Source organism: Podarcis raffonei, chromosome 9 (genome assembly GCF_027172205.1).
Source record: "Podarcis raffonei isolate rPodRaf1 chromosome 9, rPodRaf1.pri, whole genome shotgun sequence".
NCBI classification, from domain to species: Eukaryota; Metazoa; Chordata; class Lepidosauria; order Squamata; family Lacertidae; genus Podarcis; species Podarcis raffonei.
In genome coordinates, this window is record NC_070610.1 from 64545197 (window position 1) to 64566768 (window position 21572).

The following is a 21572-nucleotide window of genomic DNA, read 5'->3' on the forward strand; positions in this document are numbered from 1 at the left end:
GGCCTCCAAGCTTGGCTTAGGCTACATTAGCTTAGGCTAAGCTCTCATAGAATCTCAGAACTGTAGGGTAGAGTTGGAAGGCATACAGAGAGCCATCTAATCCAACTTTCTGCAATCCAGGAATCCATAATCATGATACACCAATTAGTAAATTCTATAGATACAGTAGTGTGATTTGAAGAGAGGGAGAGAGTGCCCAGAATGACAATTTACTGGGCCATTTTTTAATTTAAAAATTTACTATTAGTTTGTTTGTTTCTTCCCATCGAAAAATCCAAAAGCAATTTAACAATAAATCATGATTTAATCTCTGCTGAATCTCTGTTGTCAGGGTGTTCCACAGGACTCAGCCAGTGACACTCAAGGCTTGATTTCTCACTGTTATCAAATGAGCCTCACCAATTCTGGGAATGACCAAACACCCAGGCTCTGGACTCCAGCTCACTAATATCAGGCAGACCTTGTGTTTGTACCGTTTCTGTTGCCTGGTAAAAACACTCTTGTTCAGGCAAGCTTCTCCAGACAGGTTATTTCATCACATATATCTGCTGTTAAACACTGTTGGTTTTACCTATATTTTGATCATTTTATTTATTTATTGGCATCTTCATATGACCATTTTATGCAAATGTATGTAAACCGCTTAGAGGTTTATTTATTCATTTTTAGATTGAGCACTCTGGATTTGGATTTGATATCCCGCTTTATCACTACCCTAAGGAGTCTCAAAGCGGCTAACAATCTCCTTTCCCTTCCTCCCCCACAACAAACACTCTGTGAGGTGAGTGAGGCTGAGAGACTTCAGAGAAGTGTGACTAGCCCAAGGTCACCCAGCAGCTGCATGTGGAGGAGCGGAGATGCGAACCCGGTTCACCAGATTATGAGTCTATTGCTCTTAACCACTACACCACACTGGCTCTCTCTCACCACACTCTATCAATCATATTGAATGAATGAATGAATGAATGAATGAATGAATTTAGAACTCATAGATGAGCAGGAATGAAGAAGAAGAAAAAAAGACAAAGACAAAAAATGTAAATGAAATAGGCTACATTCTAGAGGCACACTCAGGCCAAAATGAAGGATGGGGAAGTGTGAATGGTTTCAACGAGGAAAGAGTGAAGCACATATCTAAACCTTGGGACATATGCCTAGAGAAGTGGGCTTTCCCACAATGGAATTCTTTTGGACTCCAACTCCCATCAGCCCCTGCCAGAAAGGCCAATGGCCAATGGTCAAGGAATGATAGGAACAGGAATTCAGCAATATCTGAAGGGCCATAACTTACCCATCTCTGTTGTTGCAGGATTGCAGGATTCTATTTTGCAATCATGCTAGGACTACATGAAAATTGAAAGTAATCCCTGGACTGTAGGGGTGGGCATAAAGATGCAGAAAGAAGAATATAGAGAAGTGGAAATAAATCTTCCGTTGGGGGATAAGGAGCTGGAGAGAAAGAGATGCTGAGGTTGGGAATCAATCTTCTATTGATAGAAGAGTTGCTCTGCAAGGCTGGCAGAACAATGCAGAGAACAGTACCCAAATATGCTACAGAAAAAGGAAGCCTTTTCAAAGGAAAAATCACAACACTACTTCACTAGCACAGTCTCCGTGCATACACACACGCACAGTGTGCGCTACTAGAAGGATCGAGTCCCGTCAAGTCCCCAGGCTTATAATGAAAAGCTAATAAAAGAAGCTAATAGTAGCACTTTCATAAAACAAAGTGGTCAGAAGGATAATGCAATTTGTAAATAACTCACATAAATCAAAGAGAAAGCCAGCAGACAGGGAGTGGATCCGAGGTTAGCCTGGGACAAGGCTGATGTAACATGGGAAGGAAATTTCATTTTAAAAGCATCTAAAGCAAAATGCTGCCTCTGTGGGGCCAATGATACAAATCTGTAAGGAAGTCTGGTATCAGTGAATGATTTAGGAACACAGAATGCTGGGGCACTGCTGAAACAAGTGAGTGTGGAAGTGATCTGTGTCTGGATGAGAGAAGCATGTAAACTGTGCTAAGCCTTCAATGGAAAGGCTGGAAATATGTCATAGAATCATGGAGTTGGAAGGAACCCTGAGGATCATCTAGTATAACCTCCTGCAATCCAGGGGGAAGGAAGATAAGGCTGTAGCTCAGTCAGTAGAGCATAAGACTCTTAATCTCAGGTTTGTGGGTTCGAGCCCCACGTTGGGCAAAAGATTCCTGCATTGCAGGGGTTGGACTAGATGACCCTTGTGGTCCTTTCTGACTCTATGATTCTGTGTTTCTTTGATGGGGTTCCAACAATTGACAGAGAGAGAGAGAGAGAGAGAGAGGCTCTTTCTAGCATAGCAGCGGTTCACAGAGGGATTGTGAATTTGGGAAGTTGTTCAAGTAGATCATGTCTTGCTGTCTTCAAAGGGTCAAATGGATTGGGTTTCATATGATCATAGTAATTTTCTTTTGTGCGTGAGCATAGACCCTTACTGTGCAATTGGCAATTTAAGTGAATCCAAATGCAGCAAGCAAGTGGGATAAGATCTGACAGTGGTTTTTCCAGAGGTACATGTGCAAGTAACAGATTAACCCGCAGGGAACACACACACAAAAAAATGGATGGGAAGGAAGCTGACAGGAAATGGAAAATGTTCGAAGCCATATTGGACGTATACCCAAGGGTCAAGATTGCCACATAGCAATAAAATGCACCAGGACGGGGGGCGGGGGGGGGGGGGAGGAACAGGATGTATGGGAGAGGTGGTCTAAATATGACTGGGAAAAGCAGGGCTATTTGAGAGCAGTATCCAGAGCTCAGAAACTGCCGAGGCAAGTAAGGAATGGACTTGCAATGCATGAAGACGTCTCCAAGGGGCTTTTAGAGGCTCAAAGGTATGCTATTTCTGCATTACTACTCAGAGGCAATAGACATTCGAACACAATATGCAGCACAACAAAGACCCAGGGATAAATTTCAATTGATGACAAACAAAGCGAACTGCTGAATGAAGATCCAGCACATTACTTGGGGCCTTTGCAGATGCTTGTAATCACATGTGTGGCAGGACGTTCATCTAAGCTGAGCTTAGATGGATGGAATCTGCCAATTCATGAAATTGGGTGGGCAAGAAAGTGGGGCATTCCCAGGGGGCGGACCCAACTGGGCCCACAGGCCTCTCTTGGATCCGCCCCCTGTGAATAAAAAGGGCCCCACCTCCTACCTCAACAGCCACTTCGTCGTCGTATCCCCCACCCTCCCTCTCTGTTCTGCTGCTGTGTTTGGTGATGAAGACCTTTGGTTGGCCGCCATATTTGGGGCCGGGTAGGAATTTTCCCACTCGGCAAATTGGCACCAACCTGGTAGTTTTCACCTTCTTCATAGCAATCATCACAACTCTGAAAGAAAGGGGGTGTCCCATTAAGGGGGTCCAAGGGAGCTGCTTCTGTCCAGATGCCCAGATGGGGCTAGGGCCACAGCACTCCCCAGGTGACAATCCAGCGAGGGAGATGGTATTTGATGTAGATCATAGGACACCCTCACTTCCGGTTGACCCCAATGAGTGGGCAGGAAGTGGTGGCTTTACCCAACGCCTATACCAAACCTCTTTACACCTGTAGTCAATAAAGTTGTAGCCTGATTTGACCCAAATACGCCTAGTCATGTCCCTTTACTTACTGTTTTAAGATGAGAGGGGGCACTTGCTCACACAAGTACAAAAACTCTGTGCAACCTGTTCGACCAGGCATGGGATGAGCATCCACGACAGGAGCGCTAAAGGCTTTATCATTCCACCTTCAACACTTTGGGTTGTGGAGTACGCCCAATCACCCTTTTCTTCTTTTTCTTCTTTCTTTTTAAGTAACAGAACAAAGGAAAATGTACTTCCCTGGCAGAATGTGGAATAATGGAACAGGACAGCCTAAGTCCATTTCTAATAGTTTCTTTCTCTCTTTTTCCTCCTCTTTCTCTTTCCCTGGCACTTTTAACTGGGTGAGTGATTGCATTAATTTCTTTCTTTTACCTTTTAGAAAAGCCTGGAAGTCTCTGCCCTTATCTTCATTGATTTTGCCTTCCAGAGAGGAGAGTGTCTCGCTCACATCACTCACGACGGCAGAAATGTTGTCAACCTTCTTCTGTAGCAAAGTCAGTCTCATCTCCTGGCTGCTAATCTGCTCATTCATTTTTTGTGCAACTGCTAGGTCAGGGTTAGTGGGAGGGAGAATGGAATAAAAGGAGAGGGAAGAAAGTCACTAAATTAAATCGCCAAAAAAAAGCAAGCACAGAAACAAATTCCACGAGCGATTGCCAGAAACAAAAAGTTTCTGCAGTCATTAATAAGAATGGGCCATTCTGATTTTTGTCATGTATCTTCAGCTATGAGTGACATTCATACAAGCACAGCAGCAAATAATGGCTGAATAATCCATATTCATTATAGAGTAGTTATAATTCCAGGAGAGTATATGGAATAGTTAAGAGAAATTTAATGAGCCTAAGTGGAGCTTTCTTCCACCTAGTTAGTTTTCTATGGAGGATTCAGTTTACTTTTTAAATTAGGGATGGGGAGCCTCCCCCCCTTTTGCCTGCATTCCCTCGTGGGTAATCTTCTGGGGGCCACAAGCCCATGGTGGTTGGGAGCTGAGGAAAAAATGGGTGAAGCAGCAGCTAAGACTCTTTCCTCTGTACAGTAAAAACCAGAGACTTTTGCATACACCAACCCTACATACAGCTCCCTATTCTCCATCTAGGTCAAGGACATATCCACTGTGCAAAAGCACTTGAGGAGAGTGCAGATTGAGGCTATTGAGGAGCATAGCCAGGGGTTTGGGAAAGGGACATGGCCTAGGAAGAATTCTGAGGGCCTTATTTGGCCCCTGGGCATGAGTTATCTCAACTCTGGTTTAAAAAAATGCATTATACTCCTGCATTTTACCCCCCAAAATTGATCTAGCTGCCTTTCTGCGAACAGTAGATTGTACCACAAAAAAGCATAACTTGTTATCTCCGGACCAATGGAATCAGCTTGGGGGGTCCTTTTGGGTCCTTTGCTGTTGTTGAGACTCAGATAGCCTCAGTGGCATGGAGTGCCTTCCATCAGCTTCAGCTGGTGGCCCAAGTGCTCCCCTAGCTGGACAGGGAAAGCCTAACTTCTGTTGTCTTTGTTCTGGTAACCTCTCGGTTAGATTACTGCAACATGTTCTGCATAGGGCTGCCTCTGAAGATGGTTTGGAAACTTCACCTGGTGTAGAATTCAACAGCCAAGTTGCTCACCAGGGCAAGAGAGATGGAGCAGGTTGTATCAATCCTGGCCCAACTGCACTGGCTGCTGATTAGTTTCGGGGCCCAATTCAAAGTGCTGGCTTTGACCTATAAGCCTTAAATGGCTAAGAACAGCAGTACCTCAAGGAGTGCCTCTCCCATGTGACCATTCCAGACTCTATCATCATCATCTGAGGCCTTTTGTGTGACTCCTCCGAAAGAGAGGGTGGCAACACGAGAACGGGCCTTTTCTGCAGTGGCTCCCCATTTGTAGAATGATCTCCTCAGGGAGGTTCAGGTGGCACCTTCATTTAGGCACCAGGTAAAAATGTTCCTCTTCAGCCTGGTGTTCAGCCGATTAACATCCCGTACCCTTTCAAATGTGTTTCTGGGTAGGGGCAAGGGGTGCTATTGGTTTGTTCTGTTCTTGTTTTTATTATGTATTTCGGGTTTTTATGTCTTGTATTTTTATGTTGTGAACTGCCCTGCGATCTACGGATTTAATAAATAATGGTAATGGTAACCAGCAGCCAGTGCCCACTCCCAGTTTTGCAGGGCCCTTGGTCAAGATGTCCTCACCTTGCCGCTGTCACCACTACCCATTGCATTCTCCCCCAATCTGCACCAGAACCCAGAAGGAGAGGACAAGGCAAGCTGAGGCCCTTGCTCCTTTCTGTTGTGAATGCCCATTCATTGCTCTGCTCATGGATTTGCATCTGTAGCCCTGCCCGCAACCTTCATACACCTGGAGAGAACAGACAAAGACCTCAAGGAGAAAGACACCTGACGGTGCCCCCTTCCCTGGCTGCAGTGTAGGCCTGATGATGCGAGCCCTTGCCCTTGCCCGTGGCCCTGGCACCAGCGGCAGAAAAGATTGGCCATTGGCAATCATTTAACATATGTCACGGAGCCCCTGACTTTATATTGCTTTTGTTGTTCCTTATCGGGCTGTTGTATCCAATAATGTTGTCCCGGAAAATGAATTTCCCACCAAGTGCGGCGGTGCCCGTGTAAGCCCATTCTCTATCAATATTCTGTTTTGCCCCCTCACCTTTCTGAGCAGACCCCACAAAAGAAAACAAGATTGCAAGAGACTCCAATGCTTCATCACATCGCTTTCAGTGGCCGGGGGGATTTCTTTTGTTCTGGTTTTAATAAATAGTGTTGACAATGATTGTGTTAGGGACTGCAGTAATTACAACCGCTGACCTGGGTCGCTGGGATCCTGCTGTTGCTGCTCTGGGCTCCCTGGCGTCCCCCCGCCGACAGCTGCGTTGCTCTCCGCTTGGTTGCTGTGTAGAAGCAATTGATCCTCTTGGGCTAAAACGGGGGAGAAGAATAAGGGTGAGCGAAACATTCGGCGTGACTAATTCACCCAGTACGCGGCAATATCATCGCCGGTGCACTCCGGTGCCCCCCAGCTCTTAGTCAGCTAAATCCTAATCGTTTGTGCTGATTCCCGAGTTAGCTGCTTTGCCCATCTGGACCACATGCTATGCCACCATATTGGCGGGGGATAGTGAATGGCTTTAATTCTTACCAGAGAGGATTATAAGTGTCTCCTTCAGGTTGCAATTGATTGTGATTTGCAGGAGCTCGTGCTAATGCAAGGTTCGCCCTCCCTTATCATTAGGAACACTTGGAGAGCGGCGAGATTAATGTTGAAGTGGAGGCTTAAAGAAGGGCATAGAGCAAGCCCCACATAGTAATTACATCGTGCCCATTGCTCAGCTCCAGTGATCATGGGGAAGAGTAATCCAGGTAATGGGCCCGTATTAGGAATGCCATGGAAGTGTGCGAGGTTTAGATCTGGAATTCAACTATGCCCTTTCACAATGCTCAATGGATTTCTGAGCTACTAGATGTAAATCTGCAGCACACTTGGGGGTGGATATTTGCTGGAATTTTGGGGGACAGAGAGACAGAATCTCCCTGAGGCTCGGACTAACCTAGCCGACCTTTGTGTTGTCTATGAAACGTTCACTATGGGATTCAGGTTCCACACAGAGATATGGAAAACTGAGTGGTTTATTTAACCAGGTTATGTGCCAATCCCTGGCTGATGACCCAAGCACAGGCCCACAGCAAGGTTTCCCCTATTCTAAGAGAAGACATGAAAAGGGGAGTCTATATTTAAGAGGACAATGTACAGTTAATTCAGCATTCCTGAATATACCAGACGAGAGAGAGAGAGAGAGAGAGAGAGAGAGAGAGAAAGAATTTGGGAACTGTGATTTGAAAACTCCAGTTCTCATTGTCATTGAATGCAGAGGACACACCTCTGGAAGATAGATGAGAACTCTATTATCTCTCTTCTTAAGCAAGAACAGAACTTCTGACTCCACTCAGATGCATCTAAGTCCAGTGCCACCTAGTGACTAAGCTACAAAATGGCACTATCCACCCAATCACTAATGCTGGACAAACAATGTCAATTTTAGTTTGATTAAGTCAAGTTGCTATTGACTTGATTGGCAGTCCAGTCCACGTCCAGTTTAAACTTGAAGAGCCCTAAGAAAGGAGAGCATCAGGGACCTTGAAGATGTCCATCAACAGTCAGTACCTGGACAGCAGACCAAATAGGCACACACTGGTCACCTGGTCCCAGTCCCTGTCTTCCCTTCTATGAGGATATACATTATAATCTCTCATTGTGGGACTAGTAAAGCTTCCGGTGACATTGTCAAGTGTGCAATGGAGCCCAGCTCAGAACAGAATCAAGCTAAAGTGATGCATTTCCTATAATTTATCCAGCAATCTTGAAAATATATATAGCATTTTACTCAAGCTCATTCTGAATTGAGACAGGGGGAGTTTGCCCATCATCACTAATAATATCACTCTCTGTGCTCTAGATAAGAATGAAGAATAATTAAATCTGTATTCAGCAGTTACCCAAGGGGCATGCAAGAGAACCATATCATTTTTAATAACGAAGGAACAAAATTGCACTCCAGATACTTGAGAATACTCTGAACTGATCTCTTCAGAGAGGCCCTTTCCAGTGAGTGTGAGCAGCAGGGATTCTACAGTAAATTGCTACAGTGTTGGCAATGAGTTTTCTGTTTTATGGAAATGGGCTATCATTTATTTGTGCATATACTATTGCACTGTTTACAAAGCACATCTCACTGCAATGGTAAGGATGACACCAAGCTGCAATACTTGGGATTTCTGTATTGCCAGCTGAGAAGTCAAGGTGCATGTTGTATCCAGCAAATCAGAACTCAACTGTTATAGCTGTTTCGGGATACTGAGAGGAGGCGGAGGCCAGACTCAGTTTGAGGGATCTGTTGACATAATGCTCTTTGGTAGGTGCCCACGGACCCTGAAGGACTTATCTGGTAACAGGAAATAGCTATGCTCCAATGAGCACTGGGCAGGCAGCTTGGAAACACCATATATTTCCCACAATGCCCTGGAGCAGGGGTAGGGAATATTTCGCAGTCTGAGGGCCGCATTCCTTTTGGGACAACCTTTCAAGGGCCATATGCCAGTGATGGGCAGTTTCTAGCTTATTAACTAGCACATTCTAAGCTGACTGGCAGCAGTTCTCTGTGGCTTCAGACAGAGATGTTTACCAGCCATATAAAGACATACCAGAGATTGACCTTCAGGCCCTTTGCTTGTAAAGAAAGCACTCTACTAGCCAGCTGTGAGCCACCTCAGCCACACACACGGGACATTTCTGAGCACATTTGTTGTCCAGGGGGCACGATATCCTTCTGTAAATATATCCCCATTTGTAATTTCATCAATCAAAGTCACACACATTTCAGTTGAGAGTAGCTGGCTTTTGAGAAGGCACCAGCAGGGGCTGCTGGCTCTGAGCACCGAGAAGGATGAATGCGGAGCCATAGCAAAATCTCCACATATCCTTGAAATATATCCCAGCTGGAATTATGAAAAGAGGAAGGATTTCAAGTGAAAGGGGCTCGCCTCATCCTAAAAATGAGCATTACATGCTGGCAAAATCAGTATCATGAGCCACGTAGTTTTGAACTTCGGCCATCTCACTAGCTTGTGCTGTCATTTAAAATGCTATGTTCTGCTCATGGTAGAAGAGTCAGACCACTCATTTGTCACAGGCAGAAAGCAGCCCCCATGGGTGGGTCAGGGGAGAAAAAGCGGTCACTGTGAGAAAAATTATATCGTGCACTACCCTAGGGGGTGGAGGGAAAGTCATCGAGGGCAGATACTAATGTGGACCTATCTAATTTGCACGTTCTGACCCAGGATGCAATGCAGCTATCCTATGAAATAAGCACGTCTAATCTGGAAATGCACACTAAATGTGTACAGATTTCCATGCAGACATCTTTTGTTTTTTTGTTTTTGTTTTTTAAAAATGCAAATGGGAGTGAAAATGAACCAAAAGAAACTTAAGCTCGGAAAGCTGAGAAGCTGAGAGAAAGTGGAATTGGCAAATCTCCATGGAATGATCAGAGCAGCAGTTCTCTTGCTGGAAGCAGCATGTAGGAACATTACACCGGTCCTGAAAGGCCTACATTGGCTCCCAGTACGTTTCCGAGCACAGGTCAAAGTGTTGGTGCTGACCTTTAAAGCCCTAGACGGCCTCAGTCCAGTATACCTGAAAGAGCGTCTCCACCCCCATCGTTCTGCCCGGACACTAAGGTCCAGCACCGAGGACCTTCTGGCAGTTCCCTCACTGCGAGAAGCCAAGTTACAGGGAACCAGGCAGAGGGCCTTCTCGGTGGTGGCGCCCGCCCTGTGGAACGCCCTCACATTAGAGGTCAGTAAATAAACAACTATCTGGCTTTTAGAAGACATCTGAAGGCAGCCCTGTTTAGGGAAGTTTTTAATGTTTGATGGTTTATTGTGCTTTTAATTCTGTTGGGAGATGCCCAGATGGGTGGGGTATAAATAAATTATTATTATTATTATTATTATTATTATTATTATTATTATTATTAGTCCTATCTCTGTATTGCCTACACTGAATGGCAGAGATTCTCCGGGCTTTCAGAAAATGAATCTTTTTAGCCCTGCCTGGAAATGCCAGAAATTAACCTGTGAATTTATGCATGCAAGGCACATGCTCTACCACTGAACGTCTTTCTGTGTCACCGTGCCTCTTCTCTCTCAAAAAAGGTACAGTGTACAGCATCCTGCCCAACTTCTGGTACCCCAAGTCCAAGGCAAACGCACAACCCCCGATATAAATTGCCATTTGCTAGGTGCCTGAGAAGCCTTCACTTCTTCCAGTCCCAAGCAGCGGAAAAGGCAGAAGGTTTGAGCCCCTGGAGAACCACCATTCATGGTGAGTGAACAGTGCTTTGCTTGGTAGGTTGCAAAGCATACAGAAACATATTTACACAGAAGGTTGCTAAATATTAGAGCCTAGTGAAACAGTTTCTTGGGGGCACGGGAGGAAGAAGAAAGAGAAAAGTCACCATGGATCTTAGCTATGACCTTAAACTGAATTTAAATAAAGAGGGGGACCTTTCTCTAGGTACAAAAGGATTAAGGGAAATAGTTTGACTCTCCATCCCTGCCCTCTTATCTTAGTTTCAACAGATCCACTGGGCTCGCTGCTGTTTGCAGATAAATGCCTCGGGGGTCACAGGGTTGCCAGGAAGAAAGAGACGAGGAGCTGAGGTTTGTCGCTCCGTTGACATGATTTCTAACTCCTACTGCTGTTTGTTATAGGAAAGGCAGTTTAATATCGGGACCCAGTTCAAAAATCTAGTATCTCTGTTACCTGAAGGATCAAGCAGTTCCAAAGAGGATATTTTAAAAGCTCTGATTCAATCAGCATTTGTGCGTTTCCACATTTCGAAGGTGTGGACCTAGCTTTAAGTTGCCTGAAGGCACCCCACATTTGCACTTTTTCTGTCTCTGTCGCTTCCTCCTCTAGTACTTTGAATATATGCGACAATGCCTTTTACAGCTGGTCCATCTTGCCTGCTGTTAGCCACTCTAACTGGCAGTGCTTAAGAACATAAGAAGAGCCAGCTGGATCAGGCCAAAGGGGCCTATCGGGTCAAGCACCCTGTTCTCACAATGGCCAATCAGATGCTTGTGGGGAACCCTTAGACAGGAGCCGAGCACAAGAGCATTTTTCTCTCCTCTGGTTTCCAGCAACTCCAACTGTGGAGACAGAGCATAACCATCATGGCTAGTAGATGTTAATAGCCTTGGCCTGCACAACTTTGTCTAATCCTCTTTTAAAACCATCCAAGTTGGTGGGCATCATTGCCTCCTGTCGTAGTGAGTGTCATAGTTTAATTATGCACTGCATGAAGAAGTACATTCTTGTATCTGTCCTGAATTTTCCAACATTCAGCCTCATTGGCTGTCCATGAGTTCTGATGTCCCAGGTTAAATCCCCAGGTAGGGTGGATGGCAGAGAATCCTGTCTGAAATTCTGGAGAGCTGCTGCCAGTCATTGTAGATAATACTGGGGAAGATGGCCCAGTGGTTTGGCTCAGGATAAGGAAGTTACCTGTGTTCCTATTGTGCTGGGCCAAGGGGTAACCCGAGTCCTGAATCCAAGTCCGGCCCTGAATCCAAGGGTTCTGCAAGGAGTCAGTCCGACAGGGCCAAGGCAGGACACGAGGCAGGAAACTAGGCAAGGTCAGGCACAGGATCACAGGCAGGTTCTGGCAAACAGCAACATTGCTCCTGCAACCTGGGGTGGGGTCCAGCAGCCTTTTATCTCTGTTGGGGTAACGGCTGGTCCTGATCCTCTGGTGACTCACCTCCCTGTCTCGCCTAAAGGCAAGCACTCCTCCTGGAGGTCTCTCCTTCTCTCAGACCTCAGTCTCTGCAGCTCAGGAGACGTCAGTGGGTTACTAGACCCAGGGGCCGCCTCAGCCTCTCCTGACCCAACTGGTAGTGGAGCAGCTGTAAGTGATGGCCCAGCTGAAGGCAACGAGGTAATCCCCACATCTGGAGCCAGGGCAGGCTCAGGCCCCTGACTCGGCCCAGCTGGTGCTTGTTGCAGGGGAACCTGTACAGACTGGGGCTCTTAAGAATCAGACGCCAGACTAGGTTCAGCTGCTGCCTGAGGCAAAGGATCTGGTGCAGACTGAGACTCCTCTGGCTCCGAGTCCGAGCCCGAGTCCCAGGCCATCACACCTATGCCCCTAGATTTTTCATCCCATGTGGACCCTTCCTCCTTAGGAGACTCCTGATTACTAAGGCAGCCAGGCGGGATGAGGGGCCAGGAGGATGCAATCTTGTGGCAATGAGGCTCTTTAGGCTGCCTTTGAACCACTGTGGATTTCTCCAAGTCTCTGTTAAAGTGGGGCTCTTATTAGGGCCCCAAGCCTCTTTCTCAGAAGAGGTGTTTCCAGGTTCTGGGTCAGACAAGATTTTGGCAGGTGTCTCCTAGCTGACTCTCAGGCATCACCCAGGCTCACGTCCTTCCTGACTGACAGATAGTATGACGCTATCCAAACTGCAGGAGCCCCAGGATGAACAAGCCTTCCAGTTGACACAAATACATTGCTGTAATTGCAGAAAGCAACAATTAGGTGCTCCACAGGGGCCTGTGAGATCTAGCTGTCCTCAAAGCCTATCATAGCAGCAGTCAAGGCTGCAATGTAAGCTGGAAGCTCGGCTCACATTCTCAGTGGCCGCTGTTATCTTCCTAAGGCCGTAGCTGTCAACAGGAGTTAAATACTTGCATTCATCCCAATTAATTACATAGGATTTATCAGGTGGCAGCGTGACGATACAATCTGTGACGGGGGGAATCAGTTACTCTCCGGTGATAAAGGGCCACCTGATGGATGTCCTTTTATTCTTCCGCTTACCATTCTTTTGTTCCCAAATATATGGGCTGCCAATGTGAAGGTGCTTCCCCCGCCCCCCAGTCAATCCTTGCAGCACCCTCCTAATTAAATCAGCTAGGTGGTTGCTTTGAGATATGATGCAGATTTCACAATCCCCTCTCTTCCTTTCAGCTCCGCACGTACCCTTTAAAGGTGGACTATTTCACATAATACCCAGAGGCAAGCATAGGTTTGCCACTGAGTGTACAGTTAATAGCTGCAGCCAGTCGTGACTCTGGGGTGAGCATGCATCTGATAAGTTCCTCTTTGTATCTCTTGCGCTTCGTATTTTTCAGGTCCGCTCTTCAAGGAGGTGCCAGAGCTCACAGAAAGAGTGCCTGCTTTGCGTTCTGTAGTCACAGTTTTAAACCCCAGCATTTCCAGTTCAAATGACTAGGTAGCAGGAAATATCCCTGCCTGAAATCACGTAGAGATGCTGCCGTTCAGAGGAGACGATATGGGGCTAGATAGAGGAATATATGTTCTACGGCACTTTCCTATGTTCCACTTAAAATATATTAGGCTATACCACCTGGGATAGCGCAGCTGGTAGAGCATGAGCCTCTTAATCTCCAGGTCGTGGGTTTGAGCCCAAAGATTTTTGCCCATGTTGGGCAAAAGATTCTAGTCCAATGACCCTCATGCTCCCTTCCAACTCTACAATTCTATGATTATTCTATCTGATACATTTAAAGCACTAGGATACCACTTTAAACAGTCATGGCTTCCCCCAAAGTATGCTGGAAAGTGGTGTTTGTTAAGGGTGCTCCAGTTCCCAGGGTGGTTGAACCATCCATCCCTCTTCCTGGAGAACTCTGGGAACTCTCATTCTGCAACAGTTACTGATAATGGGGAGCACACCTGAAAGCAGTGTGATTCCTCTTAGGAGTCGTTTCATTGACTGCTTACACTGGTTTAATAAATCCCCAATGAATTTTGTAGACGGGCTTAACTCTTAATTCTTCTCCTTTGTCTGCTGCTCTATACCGCAGTTGGCCTCCTGTTATTGTGAACATTATACAGCCATCTACTGGGAAAAGTCTATAAATGTTGAGCTTTTCGTCTTCTGTTTAGAATTAGTTGCAGGACTGAAAATTCTTTGCACCTGACAAAAACAGGTTCTGTTGAAAGGAATCCCACATTGGTTTTCAGAAGCATTTATATTTAATTAGTTAATTAGTTGCCTTTTATATGGGTCCCAAGGCAATTTGCAAAAATACCGCAAAGACAACTAAAAAAACAGTTTTTTAAAAAATGTGCAAACAACTGAAGATTTGGTTTAAAAACAACACAACATGAACCCCAAAGGCAGAGACTTTTTCACTGAGCTTGAAAAACTTGTCAAAACAAACACGCATTCAACTGTATTCAGTAAGTAGAGGAATTCTTTTTCACAGAAGTGGGATAGTCACACAGAAAGCCCCACTCTGAGTTACTATGGAGCAGACCTCTGAAATTTTGGGAAGCCGAAGGAGAAATTCTGCCGTATTGGAGCTCAGATGTTAAGACTCCAACTCCCAATACTGTAAGAGGCAGGAAACATTCATAACACATTTGGGCTAGCAACATGCATTTATGTTTTCTGTAGATCCTAAGACAGAACCTTCCCAAGAAATTTCACTTGTCTTACTGCAACTTTTCTAGTGTCACTTGAAATTTTCACTCGAGCAGAAACTTCCAAGCATGCCTTGAGATTTTGCTTAAATAAACTTTGCTGGCTTTCAGAATCTGATGGCCCGTTGCCATTTGGAATTTGCACGCGGGTGAGAGTGAGAGATGCCAACATGGTGGGTGAGAAGCAAATTTCAAAATTGGGGCACGGTGCCTTGCCAAAAAAGAAGAAGGAATGCTTCATCAAAGAAGAGGGCTTTCCTTAAATTTTCATAGTAAAGGTAAAGGTACCCCTGCCCGTACGGGCCAGTCGTGTCCGACTCTAGGGTTGCGTGCTCATCTCGCTCTAGAGGCCGTGAGCCGGCGCCGTCCGAAGACACTTCCGGGTCACGTGGCCAGCGTGATGAAGCTGCAGCTGGCGAGCCAGCACCAGCGCAGCACACGGAAACGCCGTTTACCTTCCCGCTATAAAGTGGTACCTATTTATCTACTTGCACTTAAGAGTGCTTTTGAACTGCTAGGTGGGCAGGAGCTGGGACTGAACGACGGGAGCTCACCCCGCCGCGGGGATTCGAACCGCCGACCATACGATCAGCAAGTCCTAGGCACTGAGGTTTTACCCACAGCGCCACCCACGTCCCGGATAAATTTTCATACCCTGATTTATATGCACAAATGCAGCTTTAGAAACTATATAATTTAAATAGAAATTCAATACCTCTTAATATAGTGGGGAAGACTCTGACTAGCTGACCTGTGTGTGCCGGCTTAGGGTTCATTCAGATGTGGGAAATATCACATTAGTGTTCCAGTTTGTTAATAGGTGGATTGTGGGCCAGAAAAATGTTTGAAGGGAAGGCATATTAACCTCAGGAAGATGTACGAGGAAGATGTGCTCTTCCTTACCCTTGTGGAGCCCTCATTCATTTCAGTGGGCCTATTCAGGAGTACTGTGACCTTAGACTTGTGGTCCTGCTGATGTTGTTGGACTACAACTCCCATCACACACCCCTTGACCATTTCTCACACTGGCTGGGGCTGGAAGGAGTTGCAGTCCTACAACATCTGGAGGACCACTGGTTCTGCATCCCTGTCTTAGCCAATCAGAAGCTCTGAAGGACAACCTCAAGTTCATGAATCCCAATAAAATTTGCCAGCAAGGCACTGCTTATCCACTGTGGACATCACAGTGGTTGCTATGGCTTGGATACAGCACATCCCTTCTGTTAAGGTAAGCAGACCTTCCATCCTGCAGAGCACATGGAAGTGAAGCAAGGAAATGTTATTTTCTCTGGTTGCCCCTTCCCTTTGGACTGGCCCCTGCAACTTCCCATAGGGAAGGGCTCAGTAGCAGAGCACCCGCTCTGCATGCAGAAGTTCCTGGGTTCAATCCTCAGTATCTCTAGGTCCCGGACCCTAAGGAAGTTAGATTATCCTCCACCAGGGCCAGGGCCTTCTCAGTGATGGCTCCAACCTGGTGGAATGCTCTGCCCCATGAGATCAGGACCCTGCAGGATTTAACCTCCTTCCACAGGGCCTGTAAGACAGAGCTATTCCGCCTGGCTTTCAACTTGAACTTAGCCTGATCTTTTCTTCCCCTTCCTTCCCCCCTCCCCTTTTTATGAAGATTACCCGCTCTGGGGTCCCACAGCTAATTCTCCCCTGGTCTCCACGCTGGCCCAAATAGGACTAATTTAGCCAGCTAGCCCTGGTGATCATCTAATGTTTATTGGATGGATTTCCCCCCTAAATTGATTTTTGAATTCTGAATTTATTGTTATTTGTGTTTTATACTGTATTTTATGCTGTTTTTTGTTGCATCAATTAAGTGTTTTAAATTTGTTGTTAGCCACCCTGAGCCCGGTTTTTGAACCAGGAAGGGTGGGGTATAAATAAAAATGTATTACTTATTATAGGTAGGGTTGCTAAATATCCCTTCCTAAAACCCATAGAGCTGCTTCCAGATAGTGCATACAACACTGAGATGGATGGAGCAATGGTAAGGTGGTTGCCTATGGTCCTATTTTCTTCTGGATTATCTCCCAACCCTTCAGAGTAGGCTTTCTTTTTGGGTTGGGGGCAAAAGAGAAACCTGAGGCCCAAGATCAAACTCATGCTCACGGAACTGTGGCTATTGTCCAATAATAACAACAAGCCTCCTTCCTTGGAGGTTTTTAAGAAGAGGTTTGATGGCCATCTTTCATGGCTACTTTAGCTGAGATTCCTGAATTGCAGGGGGTTGGACTGGATGATCCCTGGAGATCCCTTCCAACTCTACCATTCTTTGATTCTATGAAGCCTTGAAAACATTTTAGATCCATGTTGCCTGGGATCCCAGATGTAAAAGCATGACGAACAAACAGTCCCCATTAGAGTTAATCCAAAACATCTACCTTCTTTCAGCCATGTATAAGAGAGACTCTTGTTTCCACAGGGGATTCCCGTGCCGCCGCCGCCAGTATTAAGATTTCCTTCTCTTAGATGCGAACAGCAGTGACTTCTCTACATTTTTGCCCATAAATTTTTAATCACAGCCTCTTCTCTACCGCCGATGATTGAGTTCCCTACCGCAGCTAATGGCATTTCTTGTAATATTCATCCGTTTAAAATATGTATGTGGATGCCATATCTTATTTTTCAAGGGGAGCTTGTATAAGGCCACGAGCAAGTAATAGCAGTCGCAAGCCTGTTAAACCACGACACACTTGCCATATGTTTGATCACGGGCGCAATCGTAAAATACAGGACTCCCTGTCTCAAGCAGGCAATGTTTCACACAAGGTCTGTGCAATAGTCTGCATGGCATTTTGCCATCTGCCTCAATCTTAATCCAAATGAAGCCCCGGCTATAAATTTGCTTTGACTTCAATGGGAATGGGATTGAGTGTCTAAATGTATGCCCTCTGGCTGAAATACATTCAGAGACAGCGTACCTTAAAAAGTCAGGGGGGTCAAGCTACTCTAGGTGGATTAATTTTTAAACAAGAGGCATTTGCTGAGTAATTACTTTATGAAATGGTTCTTTGAACCAGACAGGCTTCTTCTGCTAGGGCCAAACTAACCACCGTACTAACCAGAGGCACTATCTTCTCCGGATGATTGAGGGGGTCCAATGCAATGTTCTGGCATCATGTGGCCAACATCACATGACGTCCTGACATCTTGTGTGTGACGTCCTGAGGAGCCAGGGGGTGGAGCTGAAAACCCTCTGAACATTGAGGGGCATCAGCTCCCTCAGAAAATAAATTGGGATGGGGCAAAAGTGCCTCAGCCCCTAGGAGTTGGCGCCTGTGATACTATACTGAAGATTCATTCCTTTGCTGTGCCTGATTTATTAGGATCAGCTGGGATTAAGACCAGACTCTTCCTGGTTTGTCCAAAACTCCCGCAGAGCCAATCCAAGACATTCTGCTGCCTGTTCAAAGGTGACCCCCATTAAACATCCAGAACCCAAACAGACCACCAACATTGCTAATGTGACAGCATCTTCCACTGTACCTGAGAAGCATGGGATGATGGGAGTGGGCCAGAGCTTCCCAACACCTGATCTGGAAGGGCTTCCATTTCCATCTGCTGCAAGCAGATTCCCTCCCGCTTCCAGCCATTTTGTAGCCAGGTCAGATTGCTTGCCAGGAAGGGTTAATATTTCCATCACTTCCCCTACCTTTGGGCTGGCACGTTGCTCCGCTGTATCCAGGGCAGCACTTCCAGTCCAGTGATGTCACTATCATATGTTTGACCCTGTAAGCTTGGCGAGTCCTTGACTGGGAGCTGCAAGGTGATTTGGAAAGCAAACGTTAGCGGGGCTCTGTCTCAGATGAATGGACATGATACAGGATGATACATCAGTAATAGGCCACTGAGGGATTATTTTTGAAGTCTATTGATTGCGTCCTGTACAAGACCACAAGCAAACGCTTTTACAGAACAGCCTCGTGTCAAACCTAGTGAAAATAAAGACCTCAGGAGCACAGTTGAAATTAAGAGTTGAGGAGGCAGGGGGTGGTTTTATTTATTTATGTAGGCATTGATTTAAAATACTTCTTAGCCACTCTTCAGCAAAAGATTTTGGAGCAGCTTCCAAAGTTGGGCAATGTAACGTTAAAACCATATTTTTTATAATAAAAAAATCCCACAAAGATAACAAGATACAACAGAGCAATAACAAAGCAATATAAACCCACTTAAAAGATATCAAGCTATTAGAAGGCCTGGGCAGCTTATATAGGTTTTACCTGGCCAAAAAATAATATAAAATAATGAAGGGGGTGTCTCTGGGGAGAGCCTTCCAGAGATGAAGAGCCACAACTGAAAAGGCCCTGTTTCCAGTCAACATCCACCCATTGACACCAAAGAGATTAAAAGCAGAGCCATGGGGGCTTGTCTTAATGCTCAGGCACGTTCATGGAAGAAAGGGCACTCCTTCATGTCTCTGGAAGGCAGAAATTTGGGGTGAATGGTAGATGTCAACATCTTATATAATGTACAAACCAAATCTAAAGGATTCCCCCTCTGTCAGGAGCAGATGCCAGGAGCCAGTCAGCAATAACTTGCACATTTTCAGTGAAGTTAAGTCTTTATTCAAAGAAACGAGACAGCTCAGGATGTCAAGCCTAGAGAGCACAGCAACTCTTCCCATAGAACTTGCCCTTATGAGGCAGTAGCCGAAACTAAAGGTTCCTGCCTCCCAATAGCCAGCTATGTCTCCTCCCCTCCAGGGCTTTTTCCAAGCAACCAGAGACTGTGCCTGCGTACCTGTCTTTGCTCCTCCCGCTTCATGCTTGTTGCAGCATGGGTGGGACACCTGTGCCTCCCACAAGCATGACCCATCACTGTTTTGTGGCCCCCCTCCTCTCCAGCCTCCGCTTCTGCCTCTGGTTCTGGACTGCTCTCTGCCATAGACTCTCCCTGCTCATTAAACCCTGTTGCCTCTTCAGCTTCTGACACCTCCTCCTCCCTCTTCTCCCTCTGGCCACTCATTGTCATCCCAGCGCCAGCCCCCTGGCTCTGAGCCTTCTCACCTTGGCGGTTCCCCAGATGGTGCCTCCCATTAGAAGAAGAAGAGTTTGGATTTGATATCTTGCCTTTCACTCCCTTTAAGGAGTCTCAAAGCGGCTAACATTCTCCTTTCCCTTCCTCCCCCACAACAAACACTCTGTGAGGTGAGTGGGGCTGAGAGACTTCAAAGAAGTGTGACTGGCCCAAGGTCACCCAGCAGCTGCATGTGGAGGAGCGGAGACACGAACCTGGTTCCCCAGATTATGAGACTACCGCTCTTAACCACTACACCACACTGGCTCTCACATTGCTCCAACTCCTGCAAGTCCACTTTAACCCAAGTCTTCCCACACTGGTTGCTTTTACACAATAAAACCTAAACCCTGCAAAACGTAATAGTCCAATGTGCACTGCCCGAAATCCAGTTTCATAGCCACCAACCCCTCTTGTTAATATGCTCAGTGATTTTGAATCTGGGAGGGCAAGAAGCAGGTGGGAAGCAGGGCCAATAAGGATGTGTGGCTTGGGGAGTGTCCCAGGGGCCACAGAGAGGGCTTAGAGGGCCATCTGTGGAGCCCAGGCCAGAAGTTCCCCATCCCTGGCATGGATCATGTTCTGTTGGTCTGACTCGTCCTTGCTCCAGTTGCTTTATGAAGCAGAGAAAGGAGGATGCAGGTTCTTCCTCGAGAAACCAGAAGACCATGACAAATGCCATAGGAAAGGATGGTGCTCATTCCTTACTTGAAGGAAAATCTCATTAAAAACGAAAGGAGGGAAACAACAACTTAAATTAAAAAGCAAATTACATTAAAAGGCCATCCTATTTGTAGTCCTTGCCATAGAGGTTTCTGTTTGAATTTTCATTCCCTTCGCGGGGGCAAAAATGAGTGCTTGGGAGTGCAGTGGGCTAAGGGCAAACTGGGTAAATATTCATTTTTAAGTAGCTAAAATTATGCCTTGCGCTTCAGCATGACTATGAATAAGCAGCCCAGCAAATACGTGTCATTAAGAGCACGGAATTCAGTTCCAAAATATTCATGTCCACTCAACGCTTCCGCTCAAGTGAGTCCCCGGGAACCTTCTTGGTTTTCTAGAGGAACACATAATTAACGCGGAGATTTCTGACACCCAACTGCTTCCTAGGTGTCTTCATACTTATTTCTTACCAAAGGGGTCTGCTTAAGATGGCCTTCGATGCAGAAGCACACACACTTGTGGCGTTGACATCTGGAATGCATGGCAAGGAACTTGCAGGACATCAGTCTCAACCTCCTGCCTTATAATGCCCATGCCAGCGGTAGTCATCATTGTGTCCTCCAGATGTTGTCGGACTTCAGCTCTCATCAGCCCTGGCCATGGGTCATGTTAGTTAGTCTGGAGGGCACTTAGTTATCCCTGGTGAATACTGAAAGGCTATAGCTCTCCAAGTGAATCTCACAATGCAAAACACAAGTTGTGGGCACCTGGTATCCACACATCTCGATGTGTGAGTTATGGCTTTGTGCTCAAGTAGTACAGCAGCCATGTTTGTTTGGGGAAGGCACTGTAGCTCAGTGGAAGGGCATCTGCTGTCCACAGAGAACCTCTGCTAGTCAATGCCTGTTATACATTATAATCCATTTTATCCATTTATGCTGAGCCTGATTAAAAACTCAAACACACAAAACTTGGCTTTAGAATCCATGCTAAAACCACAGCAGTAACCTCACAGCAATTATATGCTGTCAGTAGGTTTTCCAGCTGAATGAAAAGATCTGTGCCTCAGGCATTTGTTTTGTATGTTTTTTAAAACCTCTGTTCGGTTGCGCTTGTACTGTTTGTAAATTATTTTGGCTGTTTCTAAGGATATGTCTGTAATAGGGACATATGTGTGGAAGGTGAGTCACAGATGTATTATTACAATGTGGCTTCTGTGGCAGAC

The 21572-nt window shown here is 46.0% G+C and overlaps 1 protein-coding gene across 3 annotated transcripts in view; it reads right to left on the reverse strand.

Moving 5' to 3' along the window:
* Positions 1-21572, reverse strand: part of MMRN1 (multimerin 1) — a 67279-nt gene that overhangs the window by 24391 nt on the left and 21316 nt on the right. For 2 of the 3 annotated variants that reach the window (XM_053404082.1, XM_053404084.1), the window contains exons 3-5: positions 18318-18424; positions 6453-6563; positions 4006-4179 (exon numbers count right to left, since the gene is read on the reverse strand). In XM_053404082.1, the coding sequence (XP_053260057.1) occupies positions 4006-4179; positions 6453-6563; positions 18318-18424 (392 nt within the window). The remainder of the gene's footprint in view (positions 1-4005; positions 4180-6452; positions 6564-18317; positions 18425-21572) is intronic. The other variant, XM_053404083.1, reaches the window with a different exon arrangement.